This window comes from Aspergillus uvarum (assembly GCF_003184745.1).
Source record: "Aspergillus uvarum CBS 121591 unplaced genomic scaffold BO82scaffold_35, whole genome shotgun sequence".
NCBI classification, from domain to species: Eukaryota; Fungi; Ascomycota; class Eurotiomycetes; order Eurotiales; family Aspergillaceae; genus Aspergillus; species Aspergillus uvarum.
The window spans coordinates 15,786-36,434 of NW_020291332.1; the positions used below are offsets into that span (position 1 = coordinate 15,786).

A 20,649-nucleotide genomic window follows, 5' to 3' on the forward strand; every position below is an offset into this window, starting at 1 on the left:
ACCGACTACAGGGTAGGAACTAACTGTAGAGTAGGGACTGGCTACAGGGTAGAAACCAACTGTAGAGTAGGGACCGACTACAGGGTAGGGACTAACTGTAGAGTAGGAACCAGCTGCAGAGTAGAGACTGACTGTAGAGTAGGGATCCACCAGACAGAGCGACACTGAAAAGGCTCGCACTTTTATTTTTAATAAAAGGGATTTAGCGTCCATCAAACTCCTCTTCTACAAACATGCAGGCCATCAACGATCCACTTGGCCAGAAGGCTAATTTGCTAGCACAGACCAGGCTACAATATTTTCGAGGATATGCAATTATTGACATGCGTCATTTGTCCTTTGAGAGTGATGCAATCCTCGGATCAAGACCTCTTGACCAGACCAATGTGAGAAGATTACACACTATGTTCGCACTAGAAGGCTGTGCCAACCTTGAACCTGAGCATAAAGTAGCTGCTACGGTCAGTGAACTGACTCTGCAAGAAGGCCTGACACGTACGGGTATAACGCAGGAAGCCCTCTTCAATCAGGTGAACCCCGTCAATCTATCGTTTGAAGATTCAGTTCGGCTGGTATGTGTTTTTGGAAAACACCGGCTTAGAGCTGGCGAGGGATTTGGTGTAGATCGATGGTTGGTTGAACTTTATTCAACAGGTAAAGACACTTCTGAAACCCAAATATAATTTGCTAATCCTCGTTAGAAATACCTTTGGATGCATTGGCACAACTTCGTGAAGAATCTTCCGGCGCGCAGGCTTTCAAGGATGGGGAAATCTACACAATTCTAAGAAGGTATCAGCTTTCGAATAATGACTCACAAGAACAGAAATGGTGGGCTCGATTTCAGTCTGACGACCGGCGAAAGAATTTTCGCAGACTTCAGCGAAACAAATTTCTCCGTGAGGGTTTTGACAAATTGCTGCCATATTGCGGGCTTTGGGAGCCACTAAAAGCCTATCACATTGAAAGAATATTAGGTTTGCGGTGCCATGAGGTACCATAATACAAGCAAGAATTAAGAGTTATTGTAAACTGACTTTGAGTTGCTAGTATATACGTCATTACCTTGAGGAGATATACCAAGCGTGGTCATTCCTCTTCTCCAAAGAGACAGCTTATATGGCGGATCCGACATCAGTACGACTTATTGAGGGACTTATGTTTTCGTACTCATTAGATGACTGCGATCGCCTGCAGGGACTTATGATTTCGGGGACTGTTTTCCCTCATGTGAAAGGAGACGAACGTATTAATCTTCAAAGAAAGCTGCTCCAAATTCCCGGACGGCTATTGTCGATTAATACCCTCATTCAAGACACGCTATATCTACAGAGTCCAGCGAAAGCATTTCGCAGCCTTCTGCCCAAGAGGTTCAAAGGTACCCTGAGAGAAGCCATGCGCCAAAATTGGAGCTCTCAGAATAATAAGCAGCTCGGAAATTTCCAGGCCTCTGAGCATGAATTCAGAACGTTACCATCCCCTGCAGACTCGTTTCTCATAGGCATAATGCAGCTGTGGCTATTTGCACTGAGACACCTCGTTCAGCCCCGCAGGGATAACAAACATCCACAAATACCAGCATCACGATCAAGCGAAGCGCATAATTTGAGTAACATGGCGATTCTGGCTCATCAACTTGGCTTTACATCGGCAGAGATCAATACGCTCCGGCTCAGGGACACCACACAGTGGGAGTCAAAAAGCATGTTAAGAGCTTTTTGTGTTGATGGCTTCTACCAAATAGACGAGGCAAAAATAAATTCAATGGCAAATAGGATGAAGGATTATTGGCGAATCCTTCAACGAAAACAGAATGCAGCAGAGATCACGCCAAGCCTTGTCACAAACGAGGTCGAGCTGATGACACGACGCAGGTATAATTGTCCATTTCAATCTGAAGATGACAGAGATCGCAACTTCTTATTTCTGGAGCACATATATTCTGCTGAACAACCTCGAGCACGCTATGCTACATCATTTGCTGTGACTCGGGAAATACTATATGCATTTTTTGGGAAGAGTCCTTTATATGACATTTTCTCGCAGGGTTCAGACAACACATCGCATGTCGTATCCCCAACAATGGAATGGGGCACTATTCCCTCAAAAGATGATCCTCTGGTTGAAGCAGAAGCAGCAAGTTATGGGCCAAGCCCAGTTGAGCTCGAACCACATCCTCCGGGTACTCCAGATCGGAGCACTGAGGGCTTCGAGACTCGGTTCAGTGTTATGCCCACCGAACGTAATAGTTCACTGCAATCATCTGAAGAAACGGATTTGATTCCGGTCAATGGCAATTCCTCTCTGGATTCACCAATACGTCATATAGATGGCATGGAACGAAGCGTGCCTCTGGCGGCAGGATTTGAAGATGATTCGTGTAAGGCGCCCTTGGAGACAAAGGCGATGATTTCGCTACACCGAAATGTGGCGGAGATTCTTCAGATGTGGTACGAAACAGGGGATTCTCACCTGGTTGTTCTTTTTCTGTTCGAATCACGTACCTACTACAAGTTCGATCGGAAATCAGAGAATTCTTTGCGTTTGAGATTGACAGAGCTTGGCAAAGAACATTATTTTCTTGTGATCGGTGACTACGGTGTTGAATTACCAAATCTGAGCACGATAACTGAGGTGGCTATGCGAGAACGTCTGATATTGGTTGGATATAAAGATGGTCCAAGCAAGGGAGTCACAGACGGGAATGGACAAATTTCTTTAGATTCACTGAAGGATTACGTGACGAAATTTGACGTTCGTACCGGGAAAAGAAAAGCAGGTGATAGTTATGGAGGGCATGCGAAGCGGAGAGCTCAATGATTCTTTTACAGTGCAATAGTATGCCATTTACAGTCTGTATAGCTCTATTTTACCTATTTGGAGACGTCAAAGCAAAAAGCTTCTCTGAACATTGTGATAAGACTGATGATTTCATGGTGCCCAGAGATGTGCGTAATGATACCAGGTATGCCATTCTAGGGAGTTTGCCTCGTTTTCAAAATGATAGATCACTGTCAAAGCGGTATGACAATAATAGAACGATAGTAGGTTATCTAGTGGCTACATTTGCGGGAAATAAATAAGAAAACTCTTTTGATTGAACTTGGTTTCAGAGTCTAATAAATGGTGAATCTTTATGCTTGTAAATATCTCGATGATCGCGCAACAAATAACTATTTCAGTGATTCATTGTCACCACACTATTCCATTAATAATAATCCTGCGTAAGATTCCCTGACTTCTGATCCGCAGCATACTCTCTGCAACGGCTTGTATATCACAACGATATAAGCTTATCCCTGAGGGATGTACTTTCTCCGCCGACACAGATACATTATTGAGTTCTAAGCACTGAAGCGTATCTGCTTTGTTCGTGACAAATCCTCCAAGCTCCGATTCACCAAGCCAACAATGACCTAAAACCAGCTGACGAAGAGCTGGAAAAGGAACAGTGGTCATGGCATCTAGCAAGTAAGGGCTGTCAATAAGGTGCAAACTTGCAATATCCTCTACTGCCGCTGTAAGTTTCTCAGCCAAGTAGAAGTCCGTCATCGGTAAGTGGGAGTAGAATCCGGAAATTTTTAAACTTGTTATGCGAATGCCTTCTCTCTTCGTAGCGAGTATTGCATCAAGTAGAGCCTCAAAGTGCAATAGAAACGATTCCTCCCAATCCACAAAGAGCCGGCTGGCGAACCATCGAAATGGGCTCTTGATTCCATCCGCAAATTCCACCTCGATACTCTGCAGACCCCGAAAACGAGGAAAGCTCGTGCACAGAGATCGTAAATCGACACACCTTTGTAGAATTTCTCGCTGTTCGTGTACCAAGTGAGAAAAGTAAGTGTATATATCTTTGTAGGGCACCTGTTTCCCGCGAAAACTCCAGATTAAGTCTTTCTGGTCCCGAACGTACTCGGCTGGTGGATATACACAGGAACGAAAATAATCCCAGGATTCAGCACCTGTGGAACAATTAAATGAGTTCTATATAGCCAGTTTGTTCACTTACAAGGATCTATAAGCTCAGGAGCGTAGTATTGAATGACTTTCACATACTGAGCAATATCCGACACAGATATTTGCTCCAATCGTTTGAACCCGGCGATCGAGAAATCCACGCGCAATCTGTGGAATAAGAATGGCACACAAAGAATCCTAAACCTCCTACTGACAGAGGAGAGGCTTTTTAGGGAATCTCGCGTGGTAAGGTCGACTATTATGATACTCAAAAGCTCAGTGGGGAATGTTTCCAGCGAATCCATAAGTGAGGTGAGATGTCGTAACGAATACTAGGAAGGAGTCAAAGATCTGTCATCCACTGTGGATGAATATTATTTTCTTTGGAGCAGACAAAATCATAATTTCAGGATAGAGACTGAATACATTTACTTTGTGTATCCTTACGTATGGATCAAGGTGCGTATCTTCGTGATTGCGACTCCTGTTTAGGCTCGCAGTTATGCAGCGAATCAGCGTCCGTCCGTTCTGCGACATCGGAAAGAATCATGCAAAGATCATCTTTTGCGACCCATAGCCGGATCACGACTGGTGACCGGCTCGAACTATTACTTTATGCCTTCCTTGATATTATCCTCGAATAGAACGAGAAAAAGCAGTTTATGAGATCATATACTTGATATCGTCGTCAAAACTTTGCTATATATTCACTTTTTGCCATCTCACCTTTTTTTTCTCACCGCTTCCGGGTATAAGACCATGGATGCCAATTTATCAGTCATGCAAGAGCCATCGTTGCTTGAAATCCTTCAATTCCAGTATCCTAATGTACTCTCGGCACAGTCAATGGGCGCTGACCACGCAAAAATTCCCACGATTCAGTCTGTAAAGGATTTGATCGACGTCCGAACAACGGTATTCCTACGAAACTTTCTCCCAGGATGGCAGGACTCTGGACTTCTTGACCATATGAGCCATGCACCGCCCAAAGTCAAGACACCTAAAGCTGGAAACACCACTCTTGTACCGTTAGAAGCTCTTGGCATGGCTCAAGAAGTATGTCTACGGCTGACCCAAATCGTCCAATATCTCCATCTTGTTAAGGGCATATATCTACTCAGAATTGATAAGATAAGAGGGAAACAAACTTCCAATTACAGGGGACAGCGATTAGACTCTCTTGCCATGGAGTCACTCCTGAGCAATATCTATGTGGATTGGGATGAATTGGACGGGCTGTCACAGTCAGCACTTAAGCAGAAGCTGAGGAAAGCGAATAAGCAGGCCAGACGGTGGTTACTCATCGCCTCGAGACTATCATTTGGCGTGCTCCTCATTGGATCCAGGCTCTTTGAGCGTCAGATGTGAGACAACCCACTTATACTATATTTGTATGTTGATTGGCTGACAGAATAAGAAACAATCCCCGTGTTAGCGAAAAACAGCTCGCTGCACTTGCGATGAAGATATGCTCCGATTTTCCCTCAATTATTGATACTTATTCTTATCTTGATTCTACTGTCAAAGGAATCCTTAATCAGGAGAGAGTATCTCTACTCACTGGTTTTCAGATGTACATTGAGCAAGTCGATGCTAAGTTGAGCGGGCGCCAGGCAGCAATATCCTGGCAGGACAATATTACAACCTACTCTGATTCGTCTATCGATGTCCAAAAACTCAATCTCGACAAGAATTTCAAAGAGCTTATCAGTACTGATGATGACAGAATTTTTGAAGAACTTTGAGGTCCTGATGACAAAGCACGGCCAATCCTCAAGGTGATAAAGCGACCAACTCAATACACTTTAGCTTAGAAGGTACAACTTATAGAATGCTTGGCTTTTTTAGTTATTCAGTAGTTGTGGATTAGCAAAGTCCTTTAAAAGATCCTTGATAGCGAGACAACGACCATGTTACAATATGAAACAAGTTGAAATGTAATATATCCTGGTATTGACAGCTTCAGTAATTTATTTGCTCATTAACAAGGGTGATTACCAACACGCACTCGGGCTTATGCGACTGTTAATCACTGGAGCCGACGAATACTCAACCATTTCTTTACTGCTAAATTTAAAGTAACCAAGCATAAGAGACAACAAGGAACACAGTATACAGACACAGAAAATAGGATACCATATTGCATAGTAAGCAATGTGTAGCATCAAATACAAATAGGCCAACTTTATCATTTCTGTATGATTATCAGGCAACGCAAGAAATGGTTTTCAAAATATCGCGCTGTCTTTATTCGTCAAAAACCAACTCGTGCCATTCTGCGAAAAGTAGAATGCACCTCAAACTCCACAGCATGCGTATTTATACGCAATCGTATAATTGCCCTGCCTACCCTGGATATGCAAGATTAAAACCCGAACCCTTAGCTGAAACCACCAGTCTGTATATGGCTAGGAGGTACTTGGTAAATGATCTTGTAACATAACAGTTCCGATATATAACCAACTTTCGGAGCTGGCATAGCTGTAATTTACGAGTATTGCGAAGAGGTTCATTCTATACACTGTAGTTCAAGCCCATTGATCATCAACTTATTGCTTATATACTTGTGCTGAATTATATCGGCTATCTCTTATTAAATATGGTACAATACTCAACTTACCGTCAAAAGAAATTGACCAAGAATAGATTTTTAATAGCAAAATCTGCCGAAGCCCCTAAGTGTAGCAAGCAGGCACGATTACATAAAGTATTTTAATACCTAGTGAATGGATCAATCTGCAGCGCAATGTATATGACTAATAGTGAAACGCCGAGGATTTCATGGTTGATAAGAAAAACTACTCTGTAGGTGGCGAACATAAGTTGATTTTGTCCCATGGATAGCACAATTGCTTTTCGACTGATGATGTCAGACTTGATAGTTATTTAACAATAGCAAAAGATTGCGTCTTACACAAATTTATCTTTTCCTTACTTCATTCAAATAAGTTAACTTACACTGGACTTTCTTAGATAAGATGACCTCTCACAGCTCAAATGATGTTGAGATTTGGATTTTAGGCACAGGAACTGCTGCACTCGCTTCAGCACTCTTCCTTCTCAAGTATAATTCCATCAAGCCCTTTAATATCCATCTGTTGGACTCTCATTCTTCAGTTGACCAGGTTTTACATTATCCTGGCAACTCAGGCACAGGATATGACCAATTTGCGGGGTGCTTGCCGGTACCAATCGGTGCACCTCTAAGAGACCTTCTTTCATCAATCCCATCTTCTCAAAATTCAAGGATATCTATCTTTGAAGAGATTAATAATCGACAAAAGCAGAGATATCCAGTCAATCATAATCAAAGAACATGTTTTGTGATTAAAAAAAATGATTCCCTAGAACAAATCTCAACAGACCATCTGAATTTAAGCATTAGGCAGCGTCTAAAGCTTTTATTCTTCATGCTTAAGTCTGAAGACAGCTTAGGCAGAAGTCAAATTCGGGAGCACTTCTCCGAGAAGTTTTTCAAAAGTATCTTCTGGGCTGTCTGGTCAGCGCAGTATGTCTTTTGCTCGGAGAGATTTTTTTTTTTGCTAACTATCTTTGCTAACTATCTCCCAGATTTTGCTTCCAACCTTGGCATAGTGCAACAGAATTCAAAAACTCTCTAAAGCAGTATTTGCATGAGTTTCAAGGATTGAGTATTTTGAACTGTCTCGATATCACTGGTTACTACCAACACGAATGTATATTTCTTCCCATTTATCATTATCTCCGAAGTTTAGGCGTGGACTATCTGTTCAACGCGAAGGTCAAAGAGATATCTTTCGCCATTGTTGGTCACGATCTGAAGCCACAAAGGTTGAGCTTTTCACACCGCGAACACATTGTCACGAGAAACATTGGTCCGAACGATTGCCTTATAGCCGCGCTTGGATCGACCGTCTCAGGCTCTCAAAAAGGTACAAATAGCCAGCCGCCTCAATGGAACTCAATCTGGTCAAATGATAATCTTGATGATAACTGGTCGCTATGGTTGGAACTTGGCAACAAGGACAGGACCTTTGGTGATCCATACAATTTCTGCGCCCGTCAATCGGAGTCAATGTTAGAATCTTTCACCATTACCACGGAGGATACGGTACTATTTCAGGATTTTGAAGCCATTACTCGACAGAAATCTCAGGCTGGGACTTATATATCCTTGCAAGAAAGCTCTTGGAAACTGGTTCTCTGCGTTCCCCTACAACCAGTTTTTGCAGATCAGCCAAGGAATGTACGGGTTGTATGGGGCTTTGCGAATTAGTCCACAGCGGAGGGGGGATTATATCTCCAAGCCGATGTTACATTGCTCGGGATCTGAACTATTGACCGAAATATGTAGGCACCTTGGCCTGACTCATGAATCCGCAAGACATCGTACTATAACCATCCCCCGTGTCATGCCACGAATGAGTGCAGCATATTTAACACGCCAATCCAGTGATCGCCCTTGCACGAAACCGAAAGCTACTTCAAACATTGGTTTGATTGGTCAATTTGTTGATCTTCCACCATACACCGCTGTCGACTTAAGCTATGGTATCCGTACAGCTGAAGCAGCTGTGTCCCAGCTTCTCGATTCTGCTATTTCAGACCCTGAGAGAAAAGTATCATTGCCTTCCTTATGCCGTCGCATACTTTTTTGCAAATGATGATGGGTACTTATTGGGAATGTCACCAAATGTGGGTTTCTTATGCACGGGCAAGGGATAATACCAGAATACAGGAAATGTTTGATATCATGTATATAGGTCTTCTTTGGTACGTAGACTAGCGCGAATTAGGTCGTAGTTCGCGCTGCTCTCATTGGTCGGTAAAACCTGCCGTCGGGAGATTTGCAAGGGACCTACTACGTAGTATACATGTCATACAAGTGGTGCAGGCAGTAACCACGTCAATTTATCCCCTCAGCAAGCGCCGACGAAGTCTCTCTATTTCTTACTATTTTTTCGCAATCTAAATCCTACGATGATCTGCGGCTTTTGTTCTTATTCTATTGCCTAGCAACAATCCCATCCAATCGGTGTTTCCTTATTGCCAATCCCTCACCTGTTAATGAACCACAACTCGGATAGTAAATGCTATCTACACCAAATCAATTGATGTATCTTCGAGCTTTCACAGGACTAAAATTGGGGTAAATATTATATCCCAGCTTCTGAGTCGATCCAATCTCAACATTCTCCGGTATGGCTGAAACGCAGTCTAAGTCTCGTGATTCGAAGAAAGAAAAGCCCATTCTTTGTATAAGTCAGCCCTTGAGCATTTTGACCAAGGAAATGGCAGAAGTCCCTATTAAAGATATTGAATCTTGGGTTTATCGATCCTCGGAGACTCGCATTCAGGAAGTTCAGAAGAAAAAAGGTCGAGTCACCCGCCCGATGAATTCTTTTATGCTCTATCGGTCTGCATTTGCGGAAAGGACACAGCAGTGGCTCGGGCAAAATGATCATCGACTTGTATCCGAAATATCTGGCAAGAGCTGGAAATTGGAGCCACGAGGAATTCGCCTGAAGTATGGACATCTGGCGGAAATTGAGAAGCAGAATCACCTGAAAGCGCACCCTGAATACAGATTCTCTCCAGCAAAGATAAAAAGAAGTTCAAAGGGCGTCAGAAAGAAACAGAAGAATAGTTCCGAGCCCAACCCAGACTTGCTCCCAGCATTTGCTTTAAACGCCGCTGCGGAAGAAAGCAGTAGCAGAAATTGGTGTAAGTCCAATATCTAAAGTTTTTGCAGAATGGAATCATCCAGTTCTTATGGTCTTTTCTGCTTACTGATATGCCTAGATGACCGCTTAGGGCTCACATCTCCTACCGTTGTATCTTCATATCAACCTATAATAATGTCACAGAGTGGTCTTTCAATCCAGTTTAATTCTGACTATGAAAGAAAAAGCTTTCAAAACACACCATGCGATTATACAATTTTAACCGATTTCCTGGCACCATCATACCATAATATTCCACAATTCGCTCACGGCTACATTTTTGAGGATCTTGCGCAAAATAACCAGTCGCTGATACCTAAAATTGAGCTTCCGAGTGCTAATCAGGGCCCTAGCCTTCAACAGGTGTCATGGCAAGAGCTCTCTACAGACTACGAGTATTCCCAATAAGATCTATGGCATAGTCATATGTCTGCTCAGCAAATATGTCCTAAACTTGGAGAGAGACAGCTGGAAGTTGATTGATCATTCTTTAGCTGATCCCTCATTTTTGTGTACTTAAAGCAAAATTACAACACGAATAAGATAACTTTCCAGTTGATAATAGTGCATTTGGAGAGGAGATCCTGCTGGAGGAGATCCTGCTAAGTCCGATCCTGTACAGATACACTAGTATATCATTTAATCGGACCTGTCGGGTTCGGTCTGACTTACAGTTCTTAAATTTCTCGGGAGCCTTTTCTAAAAGAAAATTGCTAAAAAACTCACTTGGCATGATTACAAGGTCTGGCTTGGTGACCTGGCCCATGCTCTTGCCGTTCAAGGTCACTTTCAAGTCGGTTTGATAGTCAATATATCTCTGGGCCTGTGCTTCATATTGCCTCTTTTCTAATCTATGAACGGGACAAATGTTAACTAGCCTATTTGTGACTGCTAGTATGTGTTCTGGGGAGGAATATGTTCGTGTAAAAGTACGTCCAAAGTTGCCTAGGGTAGGGCCATAGTCCAAAGTGGTATTCCAATGGTCGTAGGATTGGTATTGTGAGTCTTCATCCATTGCGGAAGGATTATGCGTTCTTGTTTCGATCTGATAAAAAGCGCTAACGTGCAATTGCTTATTGTTTGCAGATTTTGATGTATATCAAAGCAGAATTTTTTGCCGATTTCAAGATCCCTGATCTGTCTCTTCAATTGTTTCCGTTTTCTTCGCACAGAAGCCTCCTCTCCCGCAATATTTTCCAACTGCTCGGGTGACAGTGTGTAGACCCAAGAGGGAGAAAACAAATTCAATGGAGCTTCTGGTCCAGTAACAAGATAGAAGTCCGCTGCTTGCATGCATACGTTGTCAATGAACCTTTTCCGAGCAACCTTGTAGTACGATTTCAGTATGTCGTGGATGTCTTCAACAGTATGTTGCAAGTTGTTCGTATGATGAATTTGGGTCAAATCTGCAAGTTTAACACACCCCACTGCTGAACCATTCTCATATTTCACTGAAAAACATGACTTCGTCGCTTCAGAGGAAATGCGTTCCTGCCGACTGAATTGAATATTAGCAAGTTCTCATCCGTGAGAGGAGTCATGCTCACCATTTTTGCAAGTTGCTATTCAAGTAATGATTCTGTGTCATTGGCGTACCTTCTCTTTCAATTCTTAGAAGAAAGTTCGTCGTTGAAAGAGCTTGTCGATATTTTTCGATAAGATCATCCAGCAAGAATAACAGGATAGTTTGACTCAGTGCTCTATCTGCACAGGAAACGACCAATGCCTTTTTGATAAAGTTATGGACCATGGATATGATATCACAAACGTAACCCTCGGCCAGTGATGGCCATTTTGAGGACTGTTTCTTGAAGACGCTCGAGAGTATCGATCAGTTAAATGTCCCGATCTCAAATCCACGAGATTGCCGATAGATTTTCTCGATCCAAGCGAGAATACCCTTTGTCTGAGAGTCCTGAACAGAAATGCAGTCGTGTAATATGTCCTCAATATCACTGCAACTCTTGACTTTTCTGCTGGGAATTGAATTGCGCTCGTCTTCGTCATCGTCGTCATCATCCAGGTGACCTGTCTGCGCGCGGACAGAGCTCGTCGGTGAAACTGCTTTGCCTGAACGTGGAGTGTCCGAATCGTCGTCATGATTATGTGACATGAAGGCAAAAGTGTGACCCCTAGTAGAGATTTCATCTGAAAATAGAGCATTGCGGTTAGCAACCACGGTTGCCAAGCGTAAGTCAGGCTCATCATCAAAAGCGTCTTGTGATCCATAGTTTGTTTGCAGGGCATTTTCGGTGATTTGCTTGAATTTTGACACAATCTCAAGTAAGTATTTACTCTGTTGTTCAGTTGATTCACGCTCTTCTCCCATGCTCTCCAAAGCCTTCTTGCATGCTTTGAGGCGTTTAGAAACTTCAGATCGCACCTATAGCCTGGAATTAGATATTGGCGGACATTATGCATCAGGGTAGTACTTGCCGAGGGAAATTCTCGCCGCACGTTGGAGGCTAAAAGTGCTTGCAATCGGGCCCTCAGGGCCTCGATCCCAAAATTATCTTTTGAGAGGCGGTTCCAAGGTGGTGAATGGCTGAGAATCTGTTCTTCAATGTCACGGTTCTTTGAAGAGTCTTGAAGGTCCTTCTGACCGAGGTTCCTTACTACCACCCAGCCTAATTCTTGTGACTCTTGTTTCCCTTCGACTATGTCAATGATCTTTTCCTCTGCTCCTTTGTCCACTAAATCGGGTTTTGTGACGATTCGTAACGTCCTTAATCCGTCGGAGTCCAGTTCCCTGGCCATTTCTATGATCTCTTGCGTGGCAATATCCACATTGGCTGGAACAACAGCTAGCATTATTGACCTAGGATTGCGCATATAGCCAAGTACCATGTCTCTCACAAGATCAATATCTGACTTCGAAGTCAAACCTGGCGTGGTTGTCTTAAAGATTCCAGGAACATCAATCACGCTGAGATGATTTTCATGGGGCCCATGAATCTCTAGTCGAAGCACGTCAGAGGAGAAAGTGGGCAAGTCGTGTTCCGCCGAAGTTGATAGGCCCATGGCTATATGAACCTTTGGAAAATCAGCCTTCTATTCATAATTGTAAAGAGGACACAAGTACCTCAGTCATCATGCTTTCAAACTCTCTTTCATTGAGTGTTTCAATATCTGATATACACCAACTCGATTTTCCCTTTCCTTCATTGCCAGTAGTCGAGATAATAGAGCCAGATATCTTCCTTATTTTCAAGCTCGGATCTCTTCGAAATATGATCTGCGTTGCGAACCGGGTGCATAAACCACTATCTCGGGGAAATTTCAGTTTTGTCAATCCCTCCAGAACAGAGCTCTTCCCACTGGATTGATCTCCGACCACCACCAATTGCGGTAGGTTGATATATTCTCCTACATTGCAAGCAAATAGTTTGTCGATCTTTTCAAGTAAAGTAGGTTCGACGACGACCATGTTGGCCTCAGTGTGAGTCTCAAGCTTGATTGTCATTTTTGATTGTGGATGAGCCATCGATGTTATTCGTACTTTAATAGCAACGATCTCACATTCCTGGGGTTCCCCCTCTTGGTGAATGTCCATTTTTCTGCTGCCTCAGTATTTAAAATGTAACATAACGCTGCCCTTGCATGAGCTTATTGGATTATGCTTTACTCCTGCACTTTGGAAAGACAATCATACTCGTCCACCCTCTAATATCTTATCGTATTTCCCCAGAGAAACAGTAGCTTTTAAGCGGGGTTTATTAACCTAGAGCAGCGGTCACATATGATATTCCAGAATAAGAGCACTACAGGGGTTAGAGCGTTGTAAGCATCTTCAAAGAGCAGAAGGCTGAAGACTTGGTATAAATAGTAATAAATAGTACTGTAACGTGGAGCAAAAGACGTCTAACCCCTTTTCGCTACCTTCAGAAGATCCATCTATACATTAACCTGTGCATATTCATGAACCTGTACCGCATGCCGATGTGTGATTTATCACATCTAAGGAATTTTCGCTAACTTAGAACGCTGAAAAGAACGAATTCTTAGCAAACCAAGCATGTAGGATAAATAATGCTGGATGGGCTAGACTGTCCTATGCTAGCAAGCTCCTGGCCAAAAGATATCCAGATTTCGACTCCCATTGTAGTTACGAGCATCGTTACAGGGTGTATGTGTTTCTGTGTGTGAGTGTGTGTGTGTGTAACCATACGCTGGCCCCTTGCCCAGGTATGCAGGGGTCCACTACCTCTGATCTCTATATACATCCTTTTTCTCCTGACTATGGCTTTCCTGACGAACTTAGAACCTCGTCAAGTCCTGTGGTGGTCATTGCCAGGGGTTATGTTCTGCGGCCCTTGTGGCGCGCGGCTTCGAAATCTCTGTGACGCCTCCGCAAAATCTAGGACTGCACCAACAATGCTAATGTCTTACAAAAGCTGCCCTATCATACCTTCCTTATCTTGTTGTCTCTCTCTTACGTGAGTGATATATCATTGATCGTGGCCCCAATTCTCCTCCGCATTTCTTAAAGGGGTTGTTGTTGGTTTGGAAAATCACTCAATACATGGATCACGGTATCTTTTGCTCCACACACGCATTTATCGTTGTCTTGGTGACCACGTAGTTTACCGTGGCATCATTATGTATCTCAGTCACTTGATTGCCGTATCTTTATTGTTTGGAACCAGGCGCGGGACCCCCCTATAGAATAAACTGTCCAAGAACATATATCACTATAGCCGCCAGATGACCCTGGGAAATGAGCTGAATACAGGCCTTGACATAGCTTCAAGCTTGCCAGGAAATTAACAATCTAGAATTGAATGAAACCATGTTCGCTGCGTGGTGGAGAGTGATAACGGGGTACCCTGCATGTCACTAAGGTGAGGGGACAGCGTATAAAACGTCATCATCTGTATCATCATTAAACTGTATCTTATAAAAATGTGAGCTCCCGATGAGACTGGCTTCAAATTCTCTTTTAGCATATTATTTATTTTTTTGTTATAGGGAGCTGGTACTGTATAAATCCAAAAGTCATATTAGCGATACAAAACAGGTGAAGACTACTTTGAAACTATTGAATACTTTGAAAATACTTCAAAAAACGTTCCAAGTGTGAGCAGCAGCTCACTCGATCAAAGATTTCTCATCCTTAAGAAATTCATAATGAAAAAGCATGCATGCATTATTTCAGGAAGCACGGTAGTCCACATATCGTCTGCATTATTTCTGGTTTTCTGAGTATGCATTTTGCCTTATAACAGGATTCGATCAGAGCCTTCAAATCAATAATAGAGAGCCGCGCGGGGGTCCCAATTTTCGTACCCCCAGTGATTCCAGGGTCCCCCCTGCCGGACACGTTGGCCGCGTCTGCTGCGTCGTAGGGGCGGAATAGGAGGCTTGCTAGAGACTGTCGAAGCTCTGTCATTGAACGGGATGTGATTGTCGTATAATTGTCGCAATGGCACCATTTTTGTTCCCTGCCATGATTGGCTCATATTCAATTGCTCGACCTGCTCTCGTAAGATCCGAATCTCTCGGTCTCTAGGATCCTCACTTTCAACAAATTGACGTTGTTTAATTGGGTGAGAGACAATGGAAGGGCGAGGTGTGCTCTTCCTTGAAGTCCTAGAGGGCGCTATCTGTTCAGACATGTCACTGATACTCTCCTCATCGTTTTGAAAACGGACACTGTTTTTGTTTGAAAAACGCGAGTGGGGAACTGATCGAGTGCTTCGTGTCGGTGAAACTCTGCGGCTGTTAAGAGTCTGTCTTTCACTTTCTCCTATGTAAGTGCCAATCGGTTCAGAGATACCAGGCTCATATACCTCCTCACTCTCCCGGAAAATGTCTTCTAACTCCTTGGCCTTCTGAAAAATGAGTCGGTCACCATCTAAGTTCGATCCATTTGCGATCCGACGGATAAACGCGCGGGTTTCCAAAGTCTTTTCACCATCTTTCCACGCCACGAAGACCCTCGTCTCAGGATACATCACACCGGTAGCAGGTTCGATGAGTGCTAAAGGGTCTATCCTGCTCTCATCATCGTCTTCAATCTTCCATCCCACACCAAGTATATCAGAGACATGCTTTCTTTCATACTTCCATGTTTCTCCCAATATCCCATCCATTACCGCTGGTTTCTTCATATAACCGCGTGTTTTAGAAACCAGAACACGAGTAACTGTCTTCTTATCATAGTACTCATGGGTACCAGCTCGGATGCGAAAAATTGGGTTGGATCTGGGACCATAGCGAACAAAAATCTGAGTACCTGCTCCCTTCGACCACCAGAATAGGACTTTGGCATTGACGAGAGAGCGACTCTGTTGGCGCGCCCTTGTCTCGAGCAGGTCGATTCCGGACAACCCATCATCTTCATCAACCTGACTGCCGCCTTCACTTTCACTTTCACCATCAATGCTCTCATCCTCGCTGCTCTCGCTTCCAGAGTCTCGTTGGACTGAAGCGGCCTGCAAAGATGTTTTGGGGGGAGGACGATGACCAAACACTGTCTCGGCTGCTGTTGGTGATATATTCCAACCCAAGGGCAGATTGTAGGCCTTGTTGAATTCATTCAGGGCTTGATAAACTTGGTCGTATGCCTTCCAGCCCAAACTAGGATTGTTCTTCACTTCTGGTTTTTCAATTTCCATTCTCCAAGATCTATACATGGCTTGATATGTTTGGGCTGGTATCTCACCTGCCCTTATATCTTCTTGCCCATGTGCGAGATTAGCCGCATGGATGTGCTGATTGAGTTCGCCAAAGAATTCATTCACTGCTTCAAAGTTGGGCGTGTCAGACAGGAATAAATTGTTCATCACATCGTCGCCACGGTTTTGTGTGAATCGTCGTATAATATCTTTGACCCAGTCACCAACTTCCGGGCGGCTTTCGCCAATAGGAGGAGGTGATTCCATCATATCGACAGATTTGTTGTCCATAATTTCATTCTCATCTTCATCTTCGCTTTCATCTGTCACTGAATCTTTTGGATGGACAACTTGGTCGACTGTTGGATCTTGGCCCGAATTTGCTTGCACCCGAGCCAAATTGCGTCGAGCCTTTTTCTTACTTTTCTTGCTGGGCATATTGCGAGACTGGCTCAAAGAAAAATTTTAAAGATAAAAAATTCTTGATGTGTGATTCGATTATTGTCATATAATGATGGTTATGTATTGACTGCGAACGACGGACTGGTAACTGAGAGGGCATCACGGTTTATATGGACTGGCCGCGAACCGAAAACGACTCGCAAATCAGGAATCTCACATTAGTAGGTCGCTCAATCGCGCCATTGAAGGGTTCCGAAAATGTGATGCAGCCGTCCACTAAGGAAAAGCCTACTAACAATTGAGTTGGTTTCTTATTTCAAGCACAATATAATGTCGGGACGACCGGGGTAAAATAGAAGGTAGAGATCTTTAGAAATATGTGGCCGCCAAAGGTTTTACTCTTAATCATCTGCAGCTTTATCACTATTTTCCGGTAACTCCAATTTTCCAGAACAGAGCATGAGAATTATCAGCTAACCTGCGGTCTAGTGGTAGGCAGCTGTTGTCACTTGTGGAACCTCTGTCCGAGCAAATCCAACCCAGAATGAATGCGTTTACGGCAAATCCTATTCTTGCAAATGGCAGCTTGAGCGCCACATATTCTAGCAAGCCCATCCCTTCTAAGCCTCCTGCTCAAGAGCAGCCAATATCGGATTCGGCACTCGTACCTATTGTGACCTATACCCCATGTCAAAGCGACCAATTTGAGAGCTTCATCTTTACTGGGACATATACGCTTTCTCAGGGCGTATCTTCCAGTCCTACACCATTGAATAACTCTGCTGATCGCTCACTCCATTCAATGGTGAAGGCTCTACCCTTTTTCTACCTCATTTTTGCTTTCGCTTAAATTCAGTTGTTATATGGGCCGAGATTGCTAGACAAACTTTTAAGATCATGATATATGTGATTTCGACGCTATCCGAGGTCTTGGGGTAGCTCTGCTGATTACTTTGATTGGTACGCTATCAGTTTTGGAGAAGTGGATGGATCGGTGAGCGCTCTGTACATACTTGGTATTACTTGAATACAAGAGTAGAGCATGGTACGTAGGTATTGCTACAATATCATAACATGTGCTGTGTATATGAATCATTCTTCGCAGAATTTCAATGAGGATAATCTACAGTAAAGGGTTCCATACTCTCTAGATGCTAGAGCTTCTTCCGTCCAGGAAGTGATTTGCGAATAAAAGAAAATTTGTACTGTAATTTTAGGTAAAATCGATAGCTTCACAGTTTATTGCTGCAGGAACATATTCATCTCAGGCCTCACGCCATGAGCGAATTCGGCCAGCTGCCGCAATGCATCCGAACATTGCTTACATCCAAGCCGGTACGCTTCAGCAACGTTCATCCAGTACTGGATTTCTTGCTGATTCTGATGTATAGTCATCTGGGCCTCTTCGTTCTTTGCTTTCTGAAACCCAATCTCCTCCTCGACATGGGCCATGGTCTGTTTGATTCGGGCTTTCTCTGCTTCGGCCTGCTCTAATATTTTGTTCAAACGCTCATTCTCTTCTTGAACGTGAGCCAGGCAATCACGACTTGACACGCTGTTGACCTTTTTTAAAAGGTTAGGTAGGTGACAAATAAGGAGAGTAGTCTTGTACCTGGCGGCCATCACAGTGGATGGCATAAAAGTCTTGGCCCACCCCGTGGTACAGTTGCATGTAAGCTCCTACAGAGTGCTTACTGAGATTTTTGTCAAAGAAGGTCTCCAAAGATGTTTTTTCAATCTTCCATGAATATCCCAAGTCTTCTGTAGACTTCAAACGGACCTCCAGAGGCTGAATCTCAATTCCCAATACCTCCCCTGCCTGTCTGGTTAGACATTGTTTTGTTAATAATACGTCATTTCGAACTCACAAATATGCTGTGCTAGCCTCTTGCGACACCGTAGCCTCCATGATGCACGTTTCTGGTTGCTTAGATTTGAAGAAAGTGCGTCCATGTCTGCTATTAGGACTATTACCGCGAAAATGTCTGGGGTGGCCGGCGTAGATATATCAGATGAGTGGCTGCGAACCAATTTCGACGCGGCATACATTCACAAGCTTTAGTAGACAAGAAGTTCCGGTTTATCATCAAAAACACATTTTTTTTTTTCAGAAAACCATCCGTGAGCTTGCTACGCGACTGATATTTATCCTTCTAGATGTGCTGTCGTTGAGCGATCAGTGCCGTGGTCGGTGCACAATCGAGTAGATTAGAAGCTATGGGAGTATATTCGACGACAGAGTGCGCTTTGTTGCCCATGGCTGAAATTCCAATTCAAAAAGCTCTACATCACGAGAGGCGTCAATCTTTACCTGTCGCAATATTCGGCTTCGGACCGTGCGGCGAGCAGACACTGTTGGGCGGGTTAGGCACACTCCACTGAAACAGGCATGTAGTAAACCGTACCTGCCACTAGCATTCTTCCGTTTTGTTGCGATACTTCAGATGATAAATGGTCTTCCCAGGTTGGCTGTCCTCCATAGATCTTAATCAAATCATGATACCCGAAGCTCAGTGGGTCGCTCGGCGAGGGCGGCTTTAACGAGTCATAGACGGTGACACTGAGAAGCTTTGAATAGTCAGCAATGCAGTGTTGTCTGTGAAGCATTACTCACATAATGATCATCTTGCTTCACTAATAGCTGTAACCAGTCACGAGCGCTTTTCCAGTCTCCTTCCTGCTCGAGTTGCCACACAAGTGCAATTCTCTGAGTCCGGATTCCTGAATTTCGACGCTGTTCTAAAAGCTCTTTGATATAGGGCAATTGAGCTGCAATTCCGATACCAGTGGCTACCATGAAGATATGCCCATAGTCTCCCATGCGCTCAGAAAGCCCACAAGGACCAACTGTTGCGGGGCCATATGGACCATCAATATGTGCCATGTAGATCTCGCCAGCCATAGTGGATTGGAGCAGCTTTTTCGTGAACCCGGCTTGAGATTGTACGAGTAAAGATATTGAACATATCTCACCAGTATCGTCTTCATCCCACCATGTGACTGTAAATGGATGGAACTGGAACAGATAGAACAAGCCAAGACCCGGAACATTGAGCCAAACGTGCTCTCCTGCGCGGACTTGCCATGGACGTGGCAGCGAAACTCTTATACATGCCACATCTTCTCCATGACCTATTCTGATCAATTTAGCACGTCTTTTGCCCTTGACAAAATTCCTGTAAATGATGCGAGCTAATTGAATAAGAAGCGAACAGGGGGCTAAGCAAGTACATGCTAATAGACAGATCCACGTCTCAGTAACTTGTAGCATTTGAACATGCCGCCATAAAGCGTAAAGTAGAACCAAGGCACACCCCTGATGTGTCCTGAGAAATACTTCGTAAACTCTCTTCTTTACAAGCGGTAGAAATGAGAGACCTAGCATCATGCTTCCTACCTATATAGAGAAGCAGAGTTGGATGTCAGTTTCATACCATAAGGAGATAGGAGAATAAGGATAGATCATACTAGGATACCATAAAATTGTACATCATTAGAAGCCGAGATTGTCCTTGTCCTAGCGACTATAGAAACATGTATGGCTCCTTGTACAAGCGCCATGTAACCGCATACTGTATGAAATGTTCGATATGTTGATCTAGAAACTCCTAGGTAACGAGCGCCGAACCCTTGTCCAAGAGAGATAAATGTTGGAATTAAATTGAGCAGTGAGAGTCGCGCGGCACGAGAACCTGCTTCCGAAATAGAGGCAATATTTGCAACATTGCAGACTCCTGTGCCCACAATATAGATGCCCATTAGCAACAATTGCAAGGGAGGTGGAAGCATAAGCCACCGCCCGTGGGAAAGAGGATAAGCTAGCCTGGCCAAGGGGCGATGTCGGATGCGGTTAGATAAGAATGCAGCGCAACCTCTGGTTAAGCCACGTAGTATAAGAGCAAGAATTGTCACCCCAAGAATAATGGCATATAAGCTAGTTAATGACTTCAGCTGCATGATTAGGTTGACGC

At 43.7% G+C, this 20,649-nt stretch overlaps 9 protein-coding genes across 9 annotated transcripts; 4 read left to right on the forward strand and 5 right to left on the reverse strand.

Moving 5' to 3' along the window:
• Window positions 1–233: 233 nt before the first annotated feature.
• Window positions 234–2,820, forward strand: BO82DRAFT_285995 (uncharacterized protein; the record flags this gene model as incomplete). The annotated part of the gene is made up of 4 exons (XM_025631524.1): window positions 234–654; window positions 702–994; window positions 1,051–2,219; window positions 2,346–2,820. 4 exons carry the CDS (start codon window positions 234–236, stop codon window positions 2,818–2,820), a joined length of 2,358 nt encoding a protein of 785 aa, XP_025490778.1.
• A 372-nt stretch (window positions 2,821–3,192) lies between these two features.
• On the reverse strand, window positions 3,193–4,262 carry BO82DRAFT_337743 (uncharacterized protein; the record flags this gene model as incomplete). Its single annotated transcript, XM_025633407.1, has 2 exons — window positions 3,193–3,962; window positions 4,010–4,262. The coding sequence occupies 2 exons, from the start codon at window positions 4,260–4,262 to the stop codon at window positions 3,193–3,195; spliced, it is 1,023 nt and encodes a 340-aa protein (XP_025490779.1).
• Window positions 4,263–4,716: 454 nt separating this feature from the next.
• On the forward strand, window positions 4,717–5,702 carry BO82DRAFT_433178 (uncharacterized protein; the record flags this gene model as incomplete). The annotated part of the gene is made up of 2 exons (XM_025640849.1): window positions 4,717–5,013; window positions 5,529–5,702. 2 exons carry the CDS (start codon window positions 4,717–4,719, stop codon window positions 5,700–5,702), a joined length of 471 nt encoding a protein of 156 aa, XP_025490780.1.
• A 1,233-nt stretch (window positions 5,703–6,935) lies between these two features.
• BO82DRAFT_375437 (67 kDa myosin-cross-reactive antigen like family protein) lies at window positions 6,936–8,717 on the forward strand (the record flags this gene model as incomplete). The annotated part of the gene is made up of 4 exons (XM_025637477.1): window positions 6,936–7,465; window positions 7,528–8,191; window positions 8,244–8,555; window positions 8,700–8,717. 4 exons carry the CDS (start codon window positions 6,936–6,938, stop codon window positions 8,715–8,717), a joined length of 1,524 nt encoding a protein of 507 aa, XP_025490781.1.
• A 489-nt stretch (window positions 8,718–9,206) lies between these two features.
• On the forward strand, window positions 9,207–9,557 carry BO82DRAFT_267899 (uncharacterized protein; the record flags this gene model as incomplete). Its single annotated transcript, XM_025630960.1, has 1 exon — window positions 9,207–9,557. A coding segment is annotated over one exon (351 nt), but the record flags the coding sequence as incomplete, so codon positions are not given.
• Window positions 9,558–10,550: 993 nt separating this feature from the next.
• On the reverse strand, window positions 10,551–12,470 carry BO82DRAFT_384263 (dynamin; the record flags this gene model as incomplete). The annotated part of the gene is made up of 5 exons (XM_025638087.1): window positions 10,551–10,604; window positions 10,830–11,157; window positions 11,207–11,466; window positions 11,581–12,042; window positions 12,096–12,470. The coding sequence occupies 5 exons, from the start codon at window positions 12,468–12,470 to the stop codon at window positions 10,551–10,553; spliced, it is 1,479 nt and encodes a 492-aa protein (XP_025490783.1).
• A 72-nt stretch (window positions 12,471–12,542) lies between these two features.
• BO82DRAFT_286169 (uncharacterized protein) lies at window positions 12,543–13,122 on the reverse strand (the record flags this gene model as incomplete). The annotated part of the gene is made up of 2 exons (XM_025631532.1): window positions 12,543–12,692; window positions 12,742–13,122. Coding segments are annotated over 2 exons (531 nt in total), but the record flags the coding sequence as incomplete, so codon positions are not given.
• A 2,350-nt stretch (window positions 13,123–15,472) lies between these two features.
• BO82DRAFT_337747 (uncharacterized protein) lies at window positions 15,473–16,543 on the reverse strand (the record flags this gene model as incomplete). Its single annotated transcript, XM_025633408.1, has 2 exons — window positions 15,473–15,996; window positions 16,036–16,543. Coding segments are annotated over 2 exons (1,032 nt in total), but the record flags the coding sequence as incomplete, so codon positions are not given.
• Window positions 16,544–17,917: 1,374 nt separating this feature from the next.
• Window positions 17,918–20,437, reverse strand: BO82DRAFT_417202 (uncharacterized protein; the record flags this gene model as incomplete). The annotated part of the gene is made up of 5 exons (XM_025640014.1): window positions 17,918–18,241; window positions 18,291–18,501; window positions 19,053–19,246; window positions 19,293–20,075; window positions 20,147–20,437. The coding sequence occupies 5 exons, from the start codon at window positions 20,435–20,437 to the stop codon at window positions 17,918–17,920; spliced, it is 1,803 nt and encodes a 600-aa protein (XP_025490786.1).
• Window positions 20,438–20,649: the final 212 nt, after the last annotated feature.